Genomic DNA, 22,639 nt, shown 5'->3' with positions numbered 1-22,639 from the left:
GTTGCTTACGCAAGTCGTGCTCTTACCGCTCCAGAAAAGAACTACACTATCACAGAGCAGGAGTGCCTTGCTGTTGTTTGGGCAGTGCAAAGATTCCGACCATATCTTCACGGCCGTCATTTTACCGTCGTGACCGACCATAACGCCCTATGCTGGCTTTCATCGCTGAAAAACTTATCGGGTCGCCTTGGTCGCTGGGCGCTTCGCTTACAGGAGTATGATTTCGATGTCACCTACAGATCTGGGAAGAAGCATCAAGATGCTGATGCTCTATCGCGCTGTCCTTTGCCCAGCGGAAGCAATTCACCATCGATACTCCAAAACAACAGCACCTCTCCAATCGCAGCGCTAAGTTCATCACCTGCCACCCTATCCGTCCTTGTTTCACAACAACGTGTCGACCCATACTGCCGCACCATTGTTGACCGCTTGACCGGCTCTACTACTCCTCCAAACGCCAGACTCCGTCGACAACTTAAACAATTTAAGCTTGTCGGTGATGCTTTATGTCGCTACGTTTACCACATCGATGGCAACAAGTGGGTACCCGTCATCCCACGTTCTCTGCAACGTGAAGTTCTGGAAGCCTTTCATGATGATCCAACCGCTGCTCATCTAGGCTACCACAAGACTTACGACAAAATACGAAGTCGTTGTTTTTGGCCTCGCCTCTCTTCAGCCGTCGCTAAGTACGTCGCCACTTGTGTCCATTGCCAACGGCGAAAACGACCGACAAATGCTCCGGCTGGCTTAATGCAACCTCTTCCTTGTCCCGCCTCACCTTTTGAAGTCGTTGGAATCGACTTGTATGGCCCTCTTCCTATATCATCCAATGGGAATCGCTGGATTGTCACGGCAGTCGACCACCTTACCCGCTACGCAGAAACAGCTTCTATACCATCTGGGACTGCCACTGAGATCGCCGATTTCTTTCTTCGCCACATCTTTTTGCGTCATGGAGCTCCACGCATTCTCCTCAGTGATCGTGGCAAAGTCTTCCTATCTTCCATTGTCGAGCAAGCTTTGCGTGCCTCGAACACTGTTCACAAGACCACTTCTAGCTACCACCCACAGACCAACGGATTGACTGAACGGTTTCATCGGACCCTATCGGACATGATCGCCATGTACATTCACCCCAACCACACGAACTGGGATGCAATTCTACCCTTCGTGACATTCGCCTATAATACGGCTGCTCAACGCACTACCGGCTTTTCTCCATTTTTTCTCGTCCATGGTCGCTCGCCGAGTTTCGCTCTGGATGTCTCTTTCCTTTCGGCCCCTGCATCCCCGACGGCTCCTTTCTCTGAAGAATTCCTATCTCGTCTCGCACACTGCCGTCACCAGGCCCGTGTTAACACCGGCCTCTCTCAAGACACTCGAAAATCTCGCTATGACTCGTCTCGCCGTGTTGTGACTTTTTCCCCTGGTGACGAAGTTCTTCTATGGACTCCACTACGCGTCCCCGGCCTATGCGACAAATTCATCAGTCGCTTCATTGGGCCATACACGGTGGTCGAACAGACATCTCCTGTCAATTACCGCGTTTCTCCTCTTAGCGCTAGTCCTGATCATCGTTGCCGAGGAACAGAGGTAGTGCACGTATCTCGTTTGAAGCCTTATGCGCGACGCATTTCATAATACTGTCAAGCGACCAGGCGGCCGCTTTCACCGCGCGGGGGAATTAGTGTGAGCGCGACAAGCGAATGACTCTTTATTCTCTTTGTAATCATCATCACCTGTACATCTTCTTCATCTAAGAATATCATCACCGGCGTGATTGAGCTCGAGCCTGGCCGAATAAACCGGTTCCTCACAATATTTGCATTTCAAACGACAATGTTCACAAGTATGAAAGCAGCCACCAGTCTAAGATGGCTGGGTGTTCCGCAAGTGCTCGAACTTTGGCCGGATGCCTGAACTTTGTGACAGACGGACGGACGGACAGACAGACAGACAGACAGACAGACAGACAGACAGACAGACAGACAGACAGACAGACAGACAGACCAATTTTTTGTCATTCAAGTAATAGAGAAAGACTATTGTCCATAAAAACATTAAAATAAAAACGTTGGTTCACTTACTTTGCAAACGCACTGCAACCTGAGAGCTGCCAACAGCTTTCAGGACGCACGCTGGTTCGTCCGAAACGAGGAGATTGTGCTCTTAGCCACCTGCGATCAAACAAGCAGAAACGAAGCGGGCCCGTGAATTCAGGTGTAATGATGCGTTTTGTTTTCGTTGCTTATTTACATCCTCATTTTTTCTTTCCTAACTATTCTTTCCTGTATATGTAAGAGCGTTTATAGTGTTAACTGCTATATTGGTCATTATTTAATTCTTACAAATAATATCCTTATGCATAGTCTGCGCGCGGGGAAAGGAGTGACACTGCGGCAGCTACCATGGGTGTGTGCCGGGAGTGTTAATAGGGAGTCTATAGAATAGCGCACCGCGAGCCCTTCCCGTGCGATCTCTGCCACTGCGCATGCTTTGTAATGCAAGTCGCCGGTCACGTTCGCGGCCCGCCCGCAGAAAATCTGAAACAGCGGCTGCGTGTGCGGCCCGCAAGCGCTGGTTTCGAGGCTACGTAGTCGCTGCTATTGTGCGTTGCGGTTTGCAGGAGGGCAAACGCTATTCTAAAAACTCTTATGGCGCCCACTGTGCCGGGGACGACCGCAGCGCCTGCGAACGTTATTCTAAAACTCCCTATTGTCACTGCCACCCCGAACTGAGTGACGCATGTTAGGCCGGGATGAAATCTGTGGTGAATTTTCGCTGCTATCACCGAGCGAGGGCACTGACCAGCCACTGCCGCTGCTGTGGTCCCGGCTGCAGATCGGTTGCGTCAGCATCGCTGCCGGTGGAAGGTGGCACTCTCCAGCGCCGAGCTGACCGACCAGCTTTGGGCACTCCGACACGCTGAAGACCATCATCAAGGAAGGGTGGGATGGGACCGGAGTTACTTGTTTCCCCTCGTCTCGGCCAAAGGAAATTGCCTGACTTTTGATAAGGTTGATTCATTCATTCATGGAAAGCTTCCACAGGCTTGTAATTCTTTAATTCCAAACTAGAAAACGCCTGTCATTGCAACGTAGCTTCCGCTATGGTTTGCGCTTAATTATTGTTTCTTTTTGTAAAAACTTTTTTATCAGCAATACGTTCTATATTGCATCTATTTTGGTGGTCCCTATTTAGAAAAATGACAATTTCCGCTTGACCTTTTTTGAACAAAAAAAGTGGCTATTTCACTAACTTCAATAAAACTGCAGCCTATACTGTACGACTCATAATTATTCAACTTATCAACAAAATGAAGCAAAAAGCAGGCCAGAAGGCAACGCGCAGCATTCAAAGTGAAAGCGGGAAAAGCGGGAAATTATGCCTTTATAGAGTCTTTTTTAAACTCTCTTAGTGCAGCCACTATCCGAGCACACTTACCTGGCACACCACTATGCCATAAATAATCATACTTTTTTGTGAAGTGGGGAAACATCCAATATGTCAATATTGGTCAACCTTCAGAGAAGCGTAGTATCCACTACACACCTGTAAGGCATTATGTGCGCTTTTTTCATAGTGTGGGTGTTGACGATAATTAGTTAAGGCTTTGCCTTCTGTGTTGGGTTCGAAGCATTAAATGACACACTCTTGCGCAATTTGCATTGTGTGACGCATATTTTTATACCACCATTCTAAAACGCTCTATTACACATGCCAATATTTGCCGGCGTGAAGCCTTTATAGGATCTGTTTGCAACGGAGTTTCAAGCAATAATATGTCGTAGAATACTGGATTGCCACACAGAGGGCCCGAACTTGAATTTCATTGAATATCCAATATTTTATTTATTTATATCGTTTGTTTTTTTATTCACACAGTAGCAGTTACCAATAGCTTCTGCGGCGTATGGCCACAGTGCTGATTTCGGCCCTTGTCATAATCTCATATCACCTTTGGCTGTAAAGCGTAAAAACTAATATTGATCAAAAGGTGCACAGGTTAAAAGTTCATTCTAGCAGCTCAACAAAATTAATTCGTTCATTTACACAAGTTTCGGAAGACTTCTTTGTTTTTTTCCGACTTCAGTCTTCATTCACTTGAAAACGAATATGACAACGTAAAAAAAAACACTAAAATGGTTTAATCTTGGTTGCGTCGAAACAATCCTTTTGAGAGCTGGAAAAATTAACCTTATAATCGGCCAATCTCCTCCATTGGGTACGAGCCACGTACAGCGGTAAACAACGCCAACAACTGCTTACATAAAAGTGAGATTTGAAAAGCTAATTTTTGAACTCAAAATGAAAGAATCTCGAGAACAAGCTTGTGACACCATGTTTACAAAGCAGCTTTATAGAGTGCACATGTTTCACATGTCAACTGAACAGTACTTGGACAGAGCAGTTTACGAATAAACGCAACTAAACCGATGTAGTGTTACTGCCTCTGAAAGCTGAAAAAAGCAGCATAATTTGTGCAAGACATCCACGTCACCACTCATCCTGAGCGAATAAAGTGCAAATGTCCGTATACGTAATGTGCAATAAACAAGCACAGAACTAGACACAGAGACCCAAGTTGTGCTGTGGAAAGGAGTTTATTGTTAGCTGTGAGCGTACAACCCTCTCCGTCCCGCCGCTGTTTTGTAAGCATTGAATATCTCTAGACGATAAAAGTATCCTTCAACAATCCTAGAACACACTTAATACGTTCAGTTAGCTCTATTTGCGCGCTTGTTTCTTTGGCCGTTGTTTAAATTCGCCCTGTGAACCCCTAAATTTATCGTAGAGTACGGCAAGAACAACTCACGCACAGCAGGGGGTGCCGCAGAGCCCACCAATAACTCAGGCAATTACTGGTACTTCCAAGCAACGCTTTTGAAGATAGTTCCTAGAGTACCATGCGTTTCTTATCCACAATACATTTCATTATTTATCTATCTGACACGCTACACAATGCTCTGACGCCGACATGTCTCGATGTTGTGCGTTGTCGATGATGACAGCTCTCGCTTTCATTATAATTAGACGGTCGATCAAAGACAGCTTAAAACAAACTTATTACCTGGGTAAGCTGTGACTGCCATCACTGTAAATTTAACTCCTGGTCATTCCTGCATAATGCCCAGTAGGGTTATCATGCACGCTGTAGAAGACGTGAAAGTGATTCTGACCCTGAGGATGTTTAGAACGCAACTAAATATATTTACAAGAGCCCTTCTTTATTTTCTTTTTATATATACTTCACGCATAAGGAAGTGCTTCTTCCCCTGCCCTCCCTTACTTCATTTTTTCTGCTGGTTTGTTCATTTTTACTGAAACGACACAAAGAGGTATAACAAAGTACACAAACCAATGAGATACATTTCTTTGCAGTAAGAAATCGACAATATCTGACAATATTTCAAATATTAAGCTCTTTAGGCAGATGTAAGTGTGCATTCTCATGAATTTCAAGACGCACAGAAGAATGCTATCTTGCCAATTCAGGCACCATGCATGGAGGGATATATGGAAGAAGAAGCCTCAGTTGATGTTGCGCCTTAGTATTTCCGACATTACGCACGTGCAAACGGCAGCCGTGGAGGTTAGGGTCGATATGACAATAAACAGCATCACATAGACTGCCTGCCAACAATTCAAAATTCACTAGAGCAGAGAACAAAAAAACGTGCAGCCTTCGCACTATTCTTCCACCCTGATGAGTACGGATGCTACGTGTCCATCGGTATTTAATTCTTTTACTGTATCAGGTCAGTGTAACACTACACGAACTCGCTTCACATAAACTTGTCTTCTTTTTCTCGCAACTTCTTGTTCGGGTATAAAATGTTGTCAACATTTGATGTAGTACTCTTCACCTACGAGGCAAAAAAAAAAGGCATAGATGGAAATGAAGCATTTTATAGGAAGCCGACTATTACTTTTAGAAGACTTAATTAACATTAAAAAAACTTTATCGTCTCGTAAGACCTTACTGTGGGCTGGGTCTCGTAAGACCTTACTGAGACCCAGCAATTACAGATCATGGCTTTATTTCAGTGGGAATGAGACGCGGATGTTTAGGTGCATAGCAAGGAATTTCTTTCGGCTGGGGTAGGGGAGAAGATGGTTGAATCATACTTTACGCATTATGTTTGAGCCTGATGTAGTGTGCGTGTGTGTATATACAGGTGCGTGGGGACTTTACAAATGTGGCTGCCCTTAGATTAACGGGTGTTACGTTATCACACACCAGGCGTTTTCGCTGCCTGAGAAAATGTCACAGTTGTGCCCTGTCTTAGCATACGAGCATGCCTGCAGGCAGACAACGCTGAGCAGGGAGGCAAGAAAACAATGCGACTATAAACAATCGAAATGCTAGAAAAACACACCGCATAGGACATAACCCACCACCTTTGCCTCCGCCTTCTTGCTATTATGGCACACAACTACGTTGTTCCAGAGAAATTCATTAGGGACAAAGACCAACACTTCTCCCGCCTTCTTTCGTTTCTTCTTCGCAAGTGCCCTATTATTTCGTCTGGCATAGCCGCGATCCGCGTGACCATTTGCGTTATCACGTATAGGAACAAAGACGAGCCACTTTCCGGCAAGTAGAACCTCCCGCCTCCCATGGTTTACCCGAGGGAAATCACTGCGACCACTTTTCTTTCAATACGCCCTTCCCAGAACGCGAAAATGTGACTTCCGCAATCGTGATATTGACACACGCTATAACTGCTGCTGCCGCTGCCGCTGCCAGTGTGCTGGGGGAGACACTGCAAAAACCTCCACTAATATCGGCTGCCTTCTCTTGGCAGTCCACACGCCCCTTCAACCACCACTGCCCTGCTTGGGCTTCCTTTCTTTATCGTAGTCGTCGTCAACGTCGTCATTCTGCATTGACTTCGTCGTATTCAACTCATTGCAAACTTCTCCACAATCCACGCGTAGACGTATAACATGCGCACATCATCGTCTGGCTGTACACCACGAAGTCATTAGGGTGGGATCACTGTTATAACGCCTATGAGTCATTTCAGCGCATCAACACAGACTACCGGTAATATAAACAACAGCGCATGCAACTTCGTGATTGGTTGAACATACCCGATAAACGATTTGTAAGAGTATCTACGCCATGAAAAAAGAAGCTATGTTTTTGGCAGTCATTAGCACAGAGCCACAATAGAAGTAGAGCAGAGTGAAGTTATGTGCCCAATGAAATAGAACGCATCAAAATCGGTGTACTGCTTGCGTCATAAAAAAATCACAGCATATCCACGGAGTAAATGATGGTGAGTGGGGCGAAGCGTCCATTAGCCCATCCGTGCTTCCGTGCGTCCGTTCTTGCTTCCGTCCGTCCGCGCGACCATCCGTGCGTCAATCCATGCGTCCTTCTGTCTGTCCGTGCGTCCGTCCGTGACTCCGTTTATAAGCCTGTCCGTCTATTCGTGCATCCATCCGTTCGCGCGTCTGTCCATCTGTCCGTCCACCTTCTAGTCTGCCTGTTTGTCCGTCCATGCGCCCATCTAGTGAACACGTCGAGTACCACGATTTCACATCTCGCATTCCCTGTGGCACATATCCTCTCCACGCGTCCGTCCATCCGTCCCTCCATCTGCTAGTCTGTCTGCCCGTCATTCATGCGCCCGTCCGTGCGCTCATCTAGTGAACACTCCAAGTAACGCCATCTCACATCTCGCATTCGCCGTGGCCCATGCCCACTCTGGAACGGGTATGTGCCACTGGTGGTTATATACACCAACGGGGTATGAGCAGACCCCCACCCTAATGAGCTTCGCCCCTATAAATAACGTTATGACGTTCTACCTGAACCGGAATAGGCTGTACAAGGGTTTTATTGAAGTTACTTCCGAGAACCACAGTTGTCAGCCAAAATTATCAGGCTGATTCAGCGAAACTAGTTCAATATATTCTTGTATAACGTGTTCCTCTGTACTTAAACTTGTTCAGACTACTAGACTTTGTATCCGACACTCACTGTTTAATGTGTTGCGTAAGAAGCTTGACACTTCCGCTGCTTATTATTCACGGGGAACTGATTATCAGAGCTGTCGGCATTCATACCTATGGCAAAATAAAATTTTCATAGCTTTTCTTGGCTTCACTCGCCTTTGTGTTGAATATAAATGCATGCCTCTTATGCGAAATTTCCTGCGGCGCTAACTAGCTTGACAGCCCGGACCACCTGCTTGCTCCATTGAATTTTCTTTATAGCGCCGTCCTCTAAATTTTGAAAGAACTCTTTTTATTATGACCAGTCAAGTTCTACAAAAGATTACATTGAGTTTTCACTTCGTTTCCTATTAAAAAAAGATGATTATGAGAATATCCACTATTTGACGTCTATTAGGTAATTTACTGCTATATAAATGCTCATTGAGATTCTACGCGAAGTGTAATTTTACATAGTTCGCAACAAATAGTTTCTACTGGAAGTAAACACGTCACAAAAGTCATTGTGTGAGCATCTACTATCTCTCGTGCCGGCTAGCGCTTTTTGTGGCAGCGCGGCGTATCCCTTTTGCGCATAGGCTCGAAACAGTCGGCTGAACATCGAGGTGTAGGGGAGGTGTTTGCAGCAAAAGACACGTACGTGCGACGTGGCTTTAGTATGCTTTTTCAATTTTTTACCCACGTTCCGGGGCACAGGCTCCCTGATAATAAAGCACTGTTTGCGTGATTCAACCCTCAAAAAGTTACAGTTGAAGGAACGACCAGTGTTGGTCAAACAATTAGCGCCGAGATCACTATCCCCCTACAGCAGTGCAGTGAACTATTCTATAGATTTTGGAGTTAATAGCAGAGTATGGGAAAGAGCCGGGTCACACACATATACAATTTGTGTGTGTGTGTGTGTGTGTGTGTGTGTGTGTGTGTGTGTGTGTGTGTGCGTGTGCGTGTGCGTGTGTGCGTGCGTGTGCGTGTGCGTGTGTTTGTGTTTTGCAGATGTATATTACGAAATACTACAAAGGTATTATTATCAGGACACTCCAGGACATATCACGCTGTTTTTTAAGCGGGGCAAAGAAGAACATAAACTTTATTTGTCGAATCCAGTCGATTCGAGTCCGGCGTTTTTTAGTGGACCTGGGCACCCACCGCGGATGCGGTTCCGAGACCTTGTCTCGAAGCGGCTTCCTCGGCACGCTGGACGGCCCAGAGTTGTGCTGTCAGGTTCGAGCTGAGCAGTGCGGCCTTCCAACGCGAGCGGAGGCTGGCGGTGGAAGAGTGAGATGAATCAGCACTGTTCGAATTGTTTATTAGGCCCTGACACTCCCACAGCATGTGACTAAGTGTGGCAACCTCGCCACATGACGTGCATCTGTTTGTAGTGTATATGTCTGGATACATGGCGTGCATGAGTCTAGGGTTCCTGTATGAATCTGTTTGTAATTGTCTGAAGTGTACCACTTGCGTTCTGTTTAGCCTTTCGTGAGGAGATGGGTATATGCGTCTTTGTAACTGGTAATGTGTGGTGATGTCGTGAAACCTGGTCACACGATCCTCCCATGCCCAGATGTCTGCAGTTCCCCGCGGGGGCTCATCGTCCTCCGGCGATGCTCGGTGAGTGAGGCCTCGAGCAACGCGGTGAGCCGCTTCGTTGGGGGTGCTCAGTCCGGTATGTGCCGGGATCCATAACAGGTGCCTTCGGTTATCGAAGTCGACCTCTCCTGGATGTATGGGATGTCGTTGGAGTATGTGAAACGCCTCTTGCGAGATGCGTCCGTTGGCAAAATTGCGAATTGCTGTTTGCGAATCACTGATCACGTATGTGGCATTGGTCTGTGTGAGTGCCAGTGCTATAGCCGCTTCTTCTGCCGCTTCAGCGTGTGCCGTGTTAACAGTGAGGCTTGTGATGTACTTGCCATGATGGCCGGTAACTACCGTCACGAAACTCTTTTTATTGGTATAACGCACAGCATCAGTGAAAACTACTTCAGTGTCGTTGGAGTAGCTTTGAGTAATGCGTTGTGCCCTGGCTTTACGCCGTCCCGTATGGTGTTGGGGGTGCATGTTGCGAGGCAATGGGGGTACGTATACTTGCTCGCGTACCGATCTTGGAATTTCGACTTTGATGCCGTGCTGCGTATGGTACGTGATGCCAAGTTTTTCGAGTAGGTGTCGGCCTGGGTGGGTCTTGGATAGGCGCTCGAGCTGGGAAACTTGTTGCGTTCCTCGAGGGTGTTATGCAACCCTAGCTCTAGGAGTTTGCTGGTGCTAACTCCGGGCGCCAGTCCCAACGCGAACTTGTACGTCTTTTGTATCAGGGCGTTAAGCTTGTCTTTTTCCGCAACTGTCCATTTGTGAAACGGTGCCGTGTACATTAGCTGTGAAATAACAAAGGCTTGTATGAGTCGTATGACGCTGCCTTCGCGTATGCCCGCATGTTTGTTCATGATGCGTCGGATGAGTTGCATCGTGCTGGTGGCCTTTGCCATTGTCTTGTGCAGTGCTTCACCATTGCCGCCGTTCTGCTCAATCATCATCCCCAATACCCGGATCTTCTTTACCATTGGGATTGGTGAGCCGTTTGATGATGTTAGTTTGATTTCTTGATTTTCTGAAGGTACGTAGTTTTTGGGCGGGCGTCCCTTTTTCACCGGTCTATATAGCAGTAATTCGGATTTTTCGGATGAGCAGGTGAGTCCCGTGCCTACTAGGTAATGTTCCACGCATTCTATGGCCGCCTGTAAGCGATCCTCGATCTCTCCTTCACTGCCAGTTGTCGTCCAGATCGTAGTATCATCCGCGTATAGTGTGTGGTGCAGTCCATCAATTTGATGTAATCGCTCGGGTAACCACAGCAGGACGAGGTTGAAGAGCATCGGCGAGATCACCGAGCCCTGCGGTGTACCCGAGCTTCCAATGTTGATTTGATTTGATTCTAGCTGTCCCACTAGCATGCGTGCGGTTCTTCCCGTGAGGAAGTCTCGGACGTAGTTGTACATTCGCATTCCGAGGTTCAATCTGTCTATTGTTCGCAATATGGCGTCGTGACGAACGTTATCGAAGGCCTTCTTCAGGTCCAGGCCAAGGATGGCTCTCGTTGAGCACCCAGGATTTTCTATGATTTGATGTTTTAGTTGCAGAAGAACATCCTGTGTGGAGAGATGTCTTCTGAACCCAATCATTGTGTGTGGTAATAGGTTGTTGTCCTCGAGGTAATCTGTTAGTCTATTGAGGAACGCATGTTCCATCAGTTTACCTACACATGATGTTAGGGAAGTAGGGCGCAGGTTCTGCAGCTGCAATTTCTTGCCGGGTTTCGGTATAAGTATGATCTGCGCTTCTTTCCATGGCTGGGGTAACTTTGCACGCACCCAACACTCGTTAATATAATCTTTGAGTTTCTCTAGCGATCTGTAATCGAGGTTGCGCAGTGCCCTGTTCGATATTCGATCTAGGCCTGGGGCTGACTTGGTATTGAGTTTGACAAGGGCCGCCTCGATTTCGGAAATTGAGAATTCTGCGTCTAGGATGGCGTTGCCTTCTCCCCTGTAGTCCGGATGTACTTGCGGGGGCGTTTGGGATATGTAATGGAGTTCCGCTTCCCGTAGAAAATCTTGCTCCGTTCCCCCGTAAGCGTGTATTATTTTGCATATGCCTTGCCTTGCCTCTGTGATGTCTTGGTGTTCGCGGGATCTATGAGGTACCGCAGTATCTGCCATGTGCGACTCGTAGTGAGCTGACCATCCATCTGCGCGCATTTCTCTTCCCATTGCTGTTGTTGCAGGTTAAGTGCGTGCTTTTCTATTTCTTTGATGAGCTGTGCTATTCGTTTTCGCAGTCTCCTATTATGTCGTTGTCGTTTCCAACGGTGATGCAGTTGGGTCTTGGCTTGCCACATGTGCAGTAACCGGGTGTCTATTCTATCAAGCCCAGCTGTTGACGGCATCATTTGCGTCACCCTCTCGATGTCACGCCGAAGTTGCTCGGTCCATTGCTTAATGTCTTTGATGTCTTCAATCTGTTGCTTGTCTCGATTTTTTCGTAGTAGTTCCCAATTGGTGATCTTCATTTGGCGACCAGCATTGTGTTTCTGTGGGCCGCCTTCTGCTTCTATAGAAATAATGTAATGGTCACTACCTAAGTCTTGCATGGTGTTTCTCCAACTCACCTTTCGTGTATTGCACGTAAAGGTAAGGTCAGGCGTGGTGTCAGTGCTGACGCTGTTGCCCTGCCTAGTTGGTGCCGCTGGGTCAGTGACCAGCTCGAGGCCGGCGAGTTGCGCCGTTTCCCACAAATGCCTGCCTTTCGGCTGATCTTGTTTGTAGGTCAAAGAAAGAATTTTGTTTTAAAATGATCCGCAGCTTACTAATTTGTTATTTAGGTAAATATTTGTGTTACCTAAAGGCTGGTGCACACCGGCGACTAGCAGCGGTCACGCGGCCATTTCCAACTGGCGACCAAAAAGTGACTGATGTTCACACCGGCAGAGGCTGCATGCGAGCGACCGGAAGTCGCGAACCCGGAGAGTCACGTATCGTTATCAACGAGAACTTTCGAGACCAGCGGCGATCAGCTGATCAGATGAACGGAGCCCGCTGAACTCGACGCGTTTTTTCCCGACGGCTGTGTTCGCCTACCGTTCTCCTGGCAGTGTCATGGACTTCGAGTGGAGTGAAGAAGAAGAGGTTGTGGCGGTGCTGATGTGCTCAGCACAAAAACCTCCAAAGCAAAAAGGCGGTGGTGGGCGTGACCATCCCTACACTCGCGAGAGGTGGCTGGCTATGGTGGCGTTCGCCAGACGCGAGAAAACATCCGTGATGGAACGCACTCGTCCTTTGTATCTGGCGGCAGTGGGCCAGTTCAATGAAAAAAAGGTATACGGGGCGCACAGATATAAACAAAGGCTGATGTCACTTTTGGTCTTCGCTGATTAATTCCAACTGTTTCGCGACTGCAGTCGCGCGACCGAAAATCGGTCACGAAGGGACTAGCCAAAGCAGTCGCTTTGCGACCGTTTGCGACCGTTAGCGACTGCTTGCGACCAGTCGCAAATAGCCGTGCGTCCCCTGCTAGTCGCCGGTGTGCACCAGCTTTCATATATCATTAAAAATATGAAAACTCGCGCTTACTTTGTAAAGCACTCAATAAATCATCATAGAAAGCATGAAGAGCACACTCTGGATGCGCACAATTCTTGCCCCAGAAGTTTTCCTTCCGAACTCAAGAATGAGGGCTCAGGGTACATACTTGTGCTTAATATGGCACCAAAAAGAAGTTTGCTTCAAGTTTTCATTGTTTTGCTTCTTGAATGAAGCTGGAATAAAAGCTTAACGCCATTAGGGACGAGAAAAGGACGCATAGAAGAGGAGTTGTTTACGCTACCGGTTCTGTGGTGCTTCCCTGTTGTTTCATCTTCTAAAGCACTTTTATAAAAACTACCGAACAAATTCAAAGAAATGGCGTTAACGCAAAGCAGGAACTGTTCGGTACTTCAAATAGGAGGTTCTCTTTATCCGCTCGCAGCTGTTCTCTATTTCCTTTCCTTGTTAAACATCTTGCAGGATTTTGCCGAGCCGAATCAGTCGAGTGCCGTGTAGAAGAGGAAGGTTTCTAGAAGGCTTCCTAAACAAGCAGGTGGTGGTAATTTTCCATTGAAAAAACAGACGGGCGAACGTCTCTATAGAAAAGCTCCTGTGTGCCGTCTTCACGCAATGCTTCTGGACGCTCCTTTTGTAAAGAGGGAGTTAACAGCGCTTCTATAGAGTTCCCATGTTATTCTTCATCCGGCGAAAACAGTGCCCGAGTTTTCGCTGCCACGGAAACATTTTGCTGGTATTGTTTGTCGGTCACTTGAGAAAGTCTTTAAGACCACAAACCCTGTGCCTTGTTTTTGGCCCCGCACTGCAATGAATTAGGCATAGGAAGTGTTTACGGAGCTCCTTCGATCAAAAGCGAGGTGGCGTATAACGGCTAAGTAATAAACGGCTCTAAGAGAGCGCTCTGCTGTTTCATAGACGGTGTTTACAGAGGATCCCGGTTAACAGTATCCTGTAAACGCTTCGTATTAAAATCGATTCGTCCGAACAAGTGCGTTCATTCAGTTCAAAGTGCATGAAGCTTGGTCAGGTGTTCTTTGAAGTTCGAAAAAAATCACAGCATATCCACTAGGTTAAAGGGGCCCTGAAACATTTTTTCAAGTAATCATGAAATGAATTTACTGGAAGAGCTTATTTTGTAAGAAATTCAATACCGCAAACATTTTAAGAATCTGTCCAGTGCGAGTGGAGTTACAAAGGTTAGTCGCATGCTGCAATTGCATTATCTCTTCTCACGTCCCGACGAAAGCACTGGAAGTTAAGCAGGGAGGGATGCCAGGGCCGCAGAGAAACGTCACGCGTGCCTCGTGAGCTGTGATTTTTATTATTTATCATACTACAAGTAACGCCCTCTAGTATCGTGCCATTCTCGTTTTTCAGCGTATATGCGTTTTGTTATATGTACAATAATCGCCCTCTACGGCTGGCTCAAGACCTAACGAGAGGTGGCTACATACAATTACTACGGGACGCTCAGCCCATGTCCTAAGGAGCTTCGCCTCTAAAAGTGTAATCGAAGAACGTGAAATGGGATCAAATCTTCCTTAATTAGGCCCTGAAACTCAGTTTAGTGCTGTAGAAATTAATAAGTACCTATAAATGCAGCCATTCAGTTTAGAATTTTCATCTACAGAATAGGCGAAGAAGTAAAGATTGTGCTCCAACATGGCGACGTTAGTTTATGGCTGAGTATCCCTGTGTCTGCTAACGTCTTAGCACCCACTCTATGGAGCCGAACACCCACATGCGGCCATTCTTTCTTCAACCAAAGGCAAACAGGAGTCAGCTCTCGCCTCGCGTCGCACGAAGTGATGAATAGACGGATCGCGGATGCAAGGATCGGGGCTGGCATGACAATGTCAGACACTTGCAGTGTTCTCTCACTAGGTAGACTGAAACGCAAGTGATCGGCATGACGCACTCACTACACGAAGATAACTGAGTCATTCTTTCTTGTCTATGCTCGACTCTCACTTCCGTGCCTACACTTCTCCTCCTCATTACATCTCTCTTCCTCGTGCTCACTGCCGTATACCACCCCTTTGCCTCACTGTACTAACGAAGGCTATGATATTGTCTATAGCATGCCTAGATGGCCAAATGGTTAGGGCACTGGCCTTCTGGTCAAGCGTTTCAAAGGGCCAATCACCACCGCGCGTTTGAAAACGTGGGGGTGAGTTTCTCTTTTCCTTCATACACACGATGAATCCTACTCGTCCCTTAGCTCTTGAATGAACGTTAAGAATATCAGCACTAAGCACTAGAGCCTACCAGGATTTAGCGCTTCTCGGCTGCACGCTGTTATCGCTGCTTGCGCAGTTGTGAACACACAGAATGAAGTTCGATTGGTTGATTGTGGACAATATTCACGCGAGACAAAGAAGATCGGAGGGGCCGCTGCGTGGCAAAGCAGTGCATGAGACAAATCACGTGTTTCGCGTATATGAATGAATCGAGAGCATGTACGCTGTAGACGTCACGGGAACTACTGTCTACGTCACAGTAGTGCGCCAAGAAGGACGAGAAATATCAGCAAAAAATATTGCCCTACTTTTTGTATTCTGAGAACCTAGTGAGTGGCCCTTTAAGTGCACCTCGCACATTTTTTTACGGAAAGAATTATGTCTTTCTTTTTTTTCTGTGTCTCTATTTTTTTTATTCTTAACCTTTCTTTGCATTCGTTCTCTCACCCTATGATGGTTAAAACAGACCACGCTAGAGAAATTGACGTGCTTGTTCTCGGCAGTGAGCCGCGCTTATAATTAGGGCGGCAGAAGTTGCGCCTTTTCCTTTTCTCAATCCCTCTGTCTCTTGCGTTCTGGGAGCAACGAATAAATTTACGAGTAGGCAGTGAGTTCATTCTAGCTCACTATTTCCGCTCGCGCTATCCGGCACCACTAAAAGCTGCAAGAGCTCCACTCTTAAAATCTCAGGTGGTCCACATTCTTCAGAATTCTCGGCCTTTCTCCTGGCTAAGCCACTGTTAGGTTTTAACACCGTAAACTAACAAATCGAACAACCAAACGATCTTCGAAGAGCCAGTGTTGAAGGTGTGCTCTGTTCTGCGTCTCTTCTACTCTATAGTCAAGAAGATACAGAACAAGAAAAAACTGTTGTATTGATAAACTCAAAAGCACCACTTCTAATAACCAATATTGCGCGGCGAAACAATGTGTGAACTCAGTTCTCCTACAAGCTGGCCCCATTTTTTCATTTTCAACTTTTGCATGTGTGCGTCCACTTATGATGCCCTGTTTTTCTAGTTACCGTACATCGATTACACAAAAAAAAGGAGTCAGTATATTCCGACGGCAAAAATGTCTCGATATTTTTTACCGGCATAGTGATATCCCCGACATGCTTCGACTGATCATCTTTCTCATTGCATACGTGCCACCACTGACTACAGAAAAGAAAAGTAAAATATAACAGTGGCACAGTTCGGCAGGTGAAAAGCTGTTCGACGAGAAAACTCAATCTTCGTACGAGCCTTTGATTGTGAGCCACCGGTACAGGCAGCGAAGCCCGTCAGTCAGAGGGAATAGGGACATATTAACTTTCCTGATTAACATTTGCTTCTTTCCTTTTCAATAAGGCAAACATTGTGTTGCGGGTCTCTTTCATTTCGGTTAAGACATTCACTATACGAGAAAAGTTCTGTTTTTCCGTGTCAAGAGAATCTGTTCTCTAAGTTTCGAGCGCTACCCTTCAAGCCAGGTCAACCATGCCACCACCGAAACAGATTGTGCCACCTGAGTTACCTTCAAAGTATTTGTGATTTACGAACGTCAAGGAAACTTCTGCCTTCTTAGTGTTTACCATTATTGCTAATCTGCAGCACTACACCACTGCAGTGTTTTGGAATGTAAATGGCACCGCCATTTACATTCCAAACAGCTTATTATCACTCCAGAAATGTCGCCATTCAGTGCTTGAGATCGCGTCTTATTATCGCCATCTTGGTTATCACATAAAATTAAACATACGAATTTATTTAGGAAAACGTTACTCTCAATGTCTCCCGAAGACGCATTCAGGCAAACACTTTCTACATGTGTTTATCGAATGGAGTTGAGGGTGTGAAATAAAAAAAAGCGCGGCAGCTTCAGCTTTAGAAATGTGATGTCACAAAGCACTGCAGACAAAAAGACGTGGCTGGTTGAAATTGACCTTGTGCGGGATCAAAACAAAAACCACGGGAGAAGAAACCCATTCTTGAAAATTCCTGCTGACAAAAGCAAGCTTGCTCGGAACGCCCAAAATACATGGCTCCTCAGATGGAGGAAAAAAATAGAAGTAAGACAACACAAAAATCAGCAGTCGATTTGCGATAGAAGGAGCGGAAACAAGGTTCTATTGCTATTATCTAGTTAAAAACAACTTCGACCAACATTTTCTTGTTGTTTAAGCAGCACTGTTTTCTATGACTTTTAAAAAAAGAAAAGAAAAGTCGAAATTTGCTGGAAATGGTCCGCGGTGCCCTAATCTAAACGGTGGCTCTGCTGTTCCAGCGATGAGTCCTCTTTCTTTTTTTTTCTTCTTCTCCTTGCCTCGTCATCAGAGTGACTAGTCTTCAGATTAGCTTTCCCAAAAAATGATCCCCGCTTGGGTGACGTTCATAAACTGCAACGAGCAGTGGGATCGCAGGCAAACTCTTACAAAGATGTTCGTGTTTCATGCAGACAATATGCGTTCATTTGACGACGCTTCTTCACACTTAGCATGCAATCTCACGTTCGATGGCATCACTTGCTGTTTCACCAGACGACTCGCACTTTTGCTGTGCTATTCTTTTACTTTCCACATTATGGGAGATCAAGGCAAATAGCAATTTGCGTTAGAGTGAAAGGTGAAAGTTTGAAAACACGGAGCATTGCTATCTAGATGACGCGAAGAGATGCGAATACAAGTAATCGCTAGTAATGAAAAATCTTGCAATAAAAAAAACACCAGATGGCAACTTCCGGACCCTAAATAAAATTTTTTCATTCTTTTCTATAATTACATCATACAAAAATGTTGTTTGTTCATTTCTGCTTCATTCATGGAAAAACAAACTGTTTGGCAATACCATGGTGAACAGGACGAGCAGTTCAGAAGTTCTGTTTTTGCCAAAGTGCGTTTCGCTCATGTGGACGCGTCTCAAAGAAAGTTGTTGATAAGAGAAGTTAGGATGAAATTCCACGTGCACGTGATGTTCCCAGATGCCCGATTGTTGTGCGCCGCTTGAGCTGCAGGAAACCAACCGTCGCGACTTTCTTCTGGGTGCGGAAGAACGAGCCCCTACGCTCGAAGTGGCTAATCATAATAATTGTTGAGGTTTAACGTCCCAAAACCACCTTATGAATATGAGGAATGCCGTAGTCAAGGGATCCGGAAATTTTGACCGCCTGAGCTTCTTTAACCTGCACGCAAATTTGAGCACACGGGCCAAGAGCATTTTCGCCTCCATCGAAAATGCAGCCGCCGGAGCCGGGATGTGATTTCTCGACCTGCGCGTCAGCAGCCGAGTACCTTAGCCACTAGACCACCGCACCGGGGCTTGAAGTGACTAAGTGCCGTGCTTCTGTACCAGTGTGCAAAACAGCCTAAACATTTGCGTGTGTTCTCGCTGTGATAGCATGCGGAGGACTACGAGACCCTCAGCAGGATGGCCATTGCTGCTCCTGTGAACCCTTTTCTTTTCGCTCTGCTGCCACAAGTGTAGGCGGCTGAAGACCCTTTCCGACGGGTGACGTGTAGTGCGCTAGCACCATGAGGTTCTCTAAAACGTCATTTGATTTCAAAATACCCATTTTTTGGCCTTAAAGTCACACTAGGTGTATGAGCTACTGTTTGGACAATCAAGGTTCACCTAATATTTTCCTTTAGTGAGCTTATAACATACTTCATTTCACTTTCATAGCTAGTTTTCTCTACGATTACTTGTTGCCAGTCTTTGTGCTGAGCAATGTAACAACCAATGTGTAGCAATGCATAATAGGTTCCATCAAGACTTCAGTGACATACTTCCATCACGGAATTGACGTCGAAGAAATACACATCGCAAAACAAATACTTTCTATCAACAGAAATCGAACCATCAACCTTTCGGACCACGACAAGAGGTGCCAAACACGCTATTCACTGCGCCACAGTCACTTTTCACACAACTCTGTAGGCTTACAAATCCGTCTTTGCTATCTACCACTAACCTCTTAAAGCACATTTGGCCTAAGTTAAGTAATGCTTCACGACCATGACATGCACGATTAGTTCCTTCGAAATATCGTTTCTATGCATCCATGCCATTCGGTGCGTTTTGAGTGGCAAAGAGACACAGTCAACTCAGTACCACACTGCTAGGTAGTCGCCTTACTCCTAGCCTCGGCTTCGCCAATGTCATCCATCCATGCCAAATACAGAGATGACATGAGCGATGACTGCACCTGGCCGCAACTCCACGTTCCCAGTTGACGCTTTCCCCGCGAAAACTTGTGGCCGGCCCAAAGGGGAAGATGTGACATGCGTTGCTTTTCCCTCTTGTCGGGCAGTGGGGTTCGAAAACAAAAACATACCGCGACTAGGTGACCTTACCCCAAGTGAGGCGTAAATCAGTGACACTCTTTTAGCTGTCTCACCGCTTACTTTGATTCCGCTCTCACTGTTAACAATATAGATACCACAAGCATCTATGACATAAAGAGTTCGTTTAATCATGAATTATGGACGTTAGTCATTGGGATACAGGTGTACGACCAAGCGTCAACGTGGATGAATCCACGTTAAACAGTGCTATAGCGTCAAATATCGATAGACAATGTGCAATCTCTATTATGTGAACGCGAAGTAAGCGTTTACTACTTGTGTAAGAAAACGTTTTATTCTAGTATTACACCGATTCCTATGACGGAGGAATCAACTTTTTTTTTTTTCCGATGGCTAGTCTCATTTTGTACAAGACCGTCTCACGTTACAGTATTCCAAAGGCCTGTTGCATGGTTGCTGCTGCACGCCTGCGAAATTATTCAACCTTAACACAACCAGTAGCTTTTTTTATGAAAACAAGTTTTCTATTGTTTATTGATTGATTTGTGGGGTTTAACGTCCCAAAACCACGATATGATTATGAGAGACGCCGTAGTGGAGGGCTCCGGAAATTTTGACCACCTAGGGTTCTTTAACGTGCACCCAAATCTGAGCACACGGGCCTACAACATTTCCGCCTCCATCGGAAATGCAGCCGCCGCAGCCGGGATTCGAACCCGCGCCCTGCGGGTCAGCAGCCGAGTACCTTAGCCACTAGGCCACCGCGGCGGGGCAAGTTTTCTATTGTAAACGCTGCCTAAAAACCAAACGTGCGCTGAAGGTATTAGGCAAAAAAGTGAAAGCGCATTCATCATTCATCCATAACAGAGGCAAAACCATTTCCTAATTACCATTGTCACCAGCAGCTGATATTACGCTCTATTAAGGAATATATTTTTTTCAATTTATTCCTTTGAATGTGCACGAGCTAATATCCTTTTCAAAGTCATTTCATATAGGAGAGAAAGATAGAGGAAATATTATGCGTTGTATGTGTAAAGCAGTGCATGTTATCTATGACAATATCTCTCCAAAGTTTTTCACCTCAGACTCAGAATTACGTACTCGAATGACTAGATTCGGAACATATATGAATAAACAATAGGTAGAAATATCTCAGCCTTTGTCGAGTTGGGAAGCACCCACTACGTCATTACTATTCAATCTGCGGAGTCTTGAGCTACCCTCCACACATCTGCTAGGCATTACACGCGCTTTGTTGATGTGGTGGCCGATGATGAATAATTATGGCTGATCTCATTGCACTGGATTGGAAGCTCTAGGCGACCTACTACCTACAGAATTTAACTGTGTCACACGTGGTCGTTATATTATTCTCCTATAACGGTGTATTTTACATGTACTTATATATTACATAACGCTCTATATTGCATTAACAAGCGTAATACAGAACATATTTCAAAAAATTATTGAAAACAACTTTTACTTAAAGCAATACTTAGTTCCTCAGAAAACAGATCATGAGGCCATTAAGGGTTGCCTTGGCAACTGTTATAAGTACGCACGACACTAAATATTATCATAAAATTTGTGGTATAGAGAGGCATTCATTATGTATTTCGTCAATCTACCGAGAAGTGCGGTACCTTCAACACACCCGTGAGCTATAATGTGCACATTACTGTTGTCGTGGCTGATGATGATGAATTAGAGATTAGGCTCTTGTTACGGGTTGGAAGCATTAAACGAACGAATCGTTACGTAACCCGCATTGTGTAACGCCTGGGCCCAGAATTCGCATGGTGTGTCGCCTAGTTGTTATTTCACTCTTCTACCACGCTGTATTACGCATGTTAACGTCGTTCGTTCCCGATACAATACCTGAGTAGGGTCCTTTTGTGAAGTCGTTTCAAGCACCCACGTGACTCTCCAGTTTAATTCTGGACAGCCGTCGAGAGGGCTCGTGTTCGTACCCGTCTGATCTTGGATGTTCATTTCGTTTTTTCATGCGATAGCTGTTAACGATGCTGGGGGTGGCGGCGGACAACTATGGCGCCAAAGTGGTCGTTGTTGTGATCCCAGTACCACTCTCACTTTAAAGATATTGGTGGCTCTGCTGCGACTCTGATACGAATGAAGAGCAGCGTGTTTCACAGCGAAAGCGCGGCAGCCGTGCACCAGTTCCACGCACTCCATCCAGCCGCAAGCAAATGAAACGTTCGACTTTTGGATGTTGGCAGATACTCCGCATGCACAACAAGGGATATTCTTGCTGCGGAACTATGCATAAACGAAGTCGTAGCGAATGCAGTGATCTCAACTGAGTGAGGATTAGACTTTATGCTACACTGAAAGCATATTGTTTTCAATCTGTTTTACTACGCGCGCCACTGAGGTGCCTGTAACACTACCGGCGTTGAGAGACACCCAATGTGCGCCGGGATCTTGAGACAAGCAGTTATGAGGACGATTCCTTAAACCTGTATGTTGTTCATTTAGTCAAGAGTCCGTCAGGATCCCGTATGGTCGGGAACAAACATAGTGCAAAATAACAAAAACGCCGACCAAGGGGAAATACACAAAAGTGAAAAAGACGTTTCGGCTCTCCACACGGGAGCCTTGTTCACAGTCTACTGTGAACAAGGCTCCCATGTGGGAGCCGAAACGTTTTTTTAACTTTTGTGTATTTCACCTTGGTCGGCGTTTTTGTTATTTTGCACTGTGTTGTTCATTATTGTGGCACGAACTTTATTGTAATGTTTGAGTCATCCAACAGCATGGTGATGCATACAGTTTCACGTGGCCATATGTGACGTTACAGAATTGTCTTTATAAGAAGAAACGATTCTGTTGGATAAAGCTAGTTGCCTTTCACCTCCGCAACTGCTTCCATTCGCCTGCGCCCATATAGCCATGTGTAGAAGTTCACATAAAAGAACAACAACGACAGATTACGTTATGAGTGGCAAACACATATGATGGGGGCTATCAATTTCAGATGTTTTTGTGGCCCATTTTTGTCGCGTCTCTTTCATATATTGTTTTTT

General features: G+C 45.9%; 1 protein-coding gene across 9 annotated transcripts in view; it reads right to left on the bottom strand.

The window, feature by feature from the left end:
• LOC142788397 (uncharacterized) overlaps positions 1-22,639 on the bottom strand; it is a 192,884-nt gene that overhangs the window by 65,600 nt on the left and 104,645 nt on the right. For all 9 annotated transcript variants that reach the window (XR_012889344.1, XR_012889343.1, XR_012889345.1 and 6 more), the window contains exon 2: positions 2,091-2,180. Coding sequence is in view for 5 of the 9 variants with exons in the window: in XM_075884952.1 (XP_075741067.1) it covers positions 2,130-2,180 (51 nt within the window). In the remaining 4 variants the exon portion in view is untranslated. The remainder of the gene's footprint in view (positions 1-2,090; positions 2,181-22,639) is intronic.

Source organism: Rhipicephalus microplus, chromosome 2 (assembly GCF_043290135.1).
Source record: "Rhipicephalus microplus isolate Deutch F79 chromosome 2, USDA_Rmic, whole genome shotgun sequence".
Lineage (NCBI taxonomy): Eukaryota > Metazoa > Arthropoda > Arachnida > Ixodida > Ixodidae > Rhipicephalus > Rhipicephalus microplus.
This window is presented reverse-complemented; position numbering and strand designations above follow the sequence as displayed.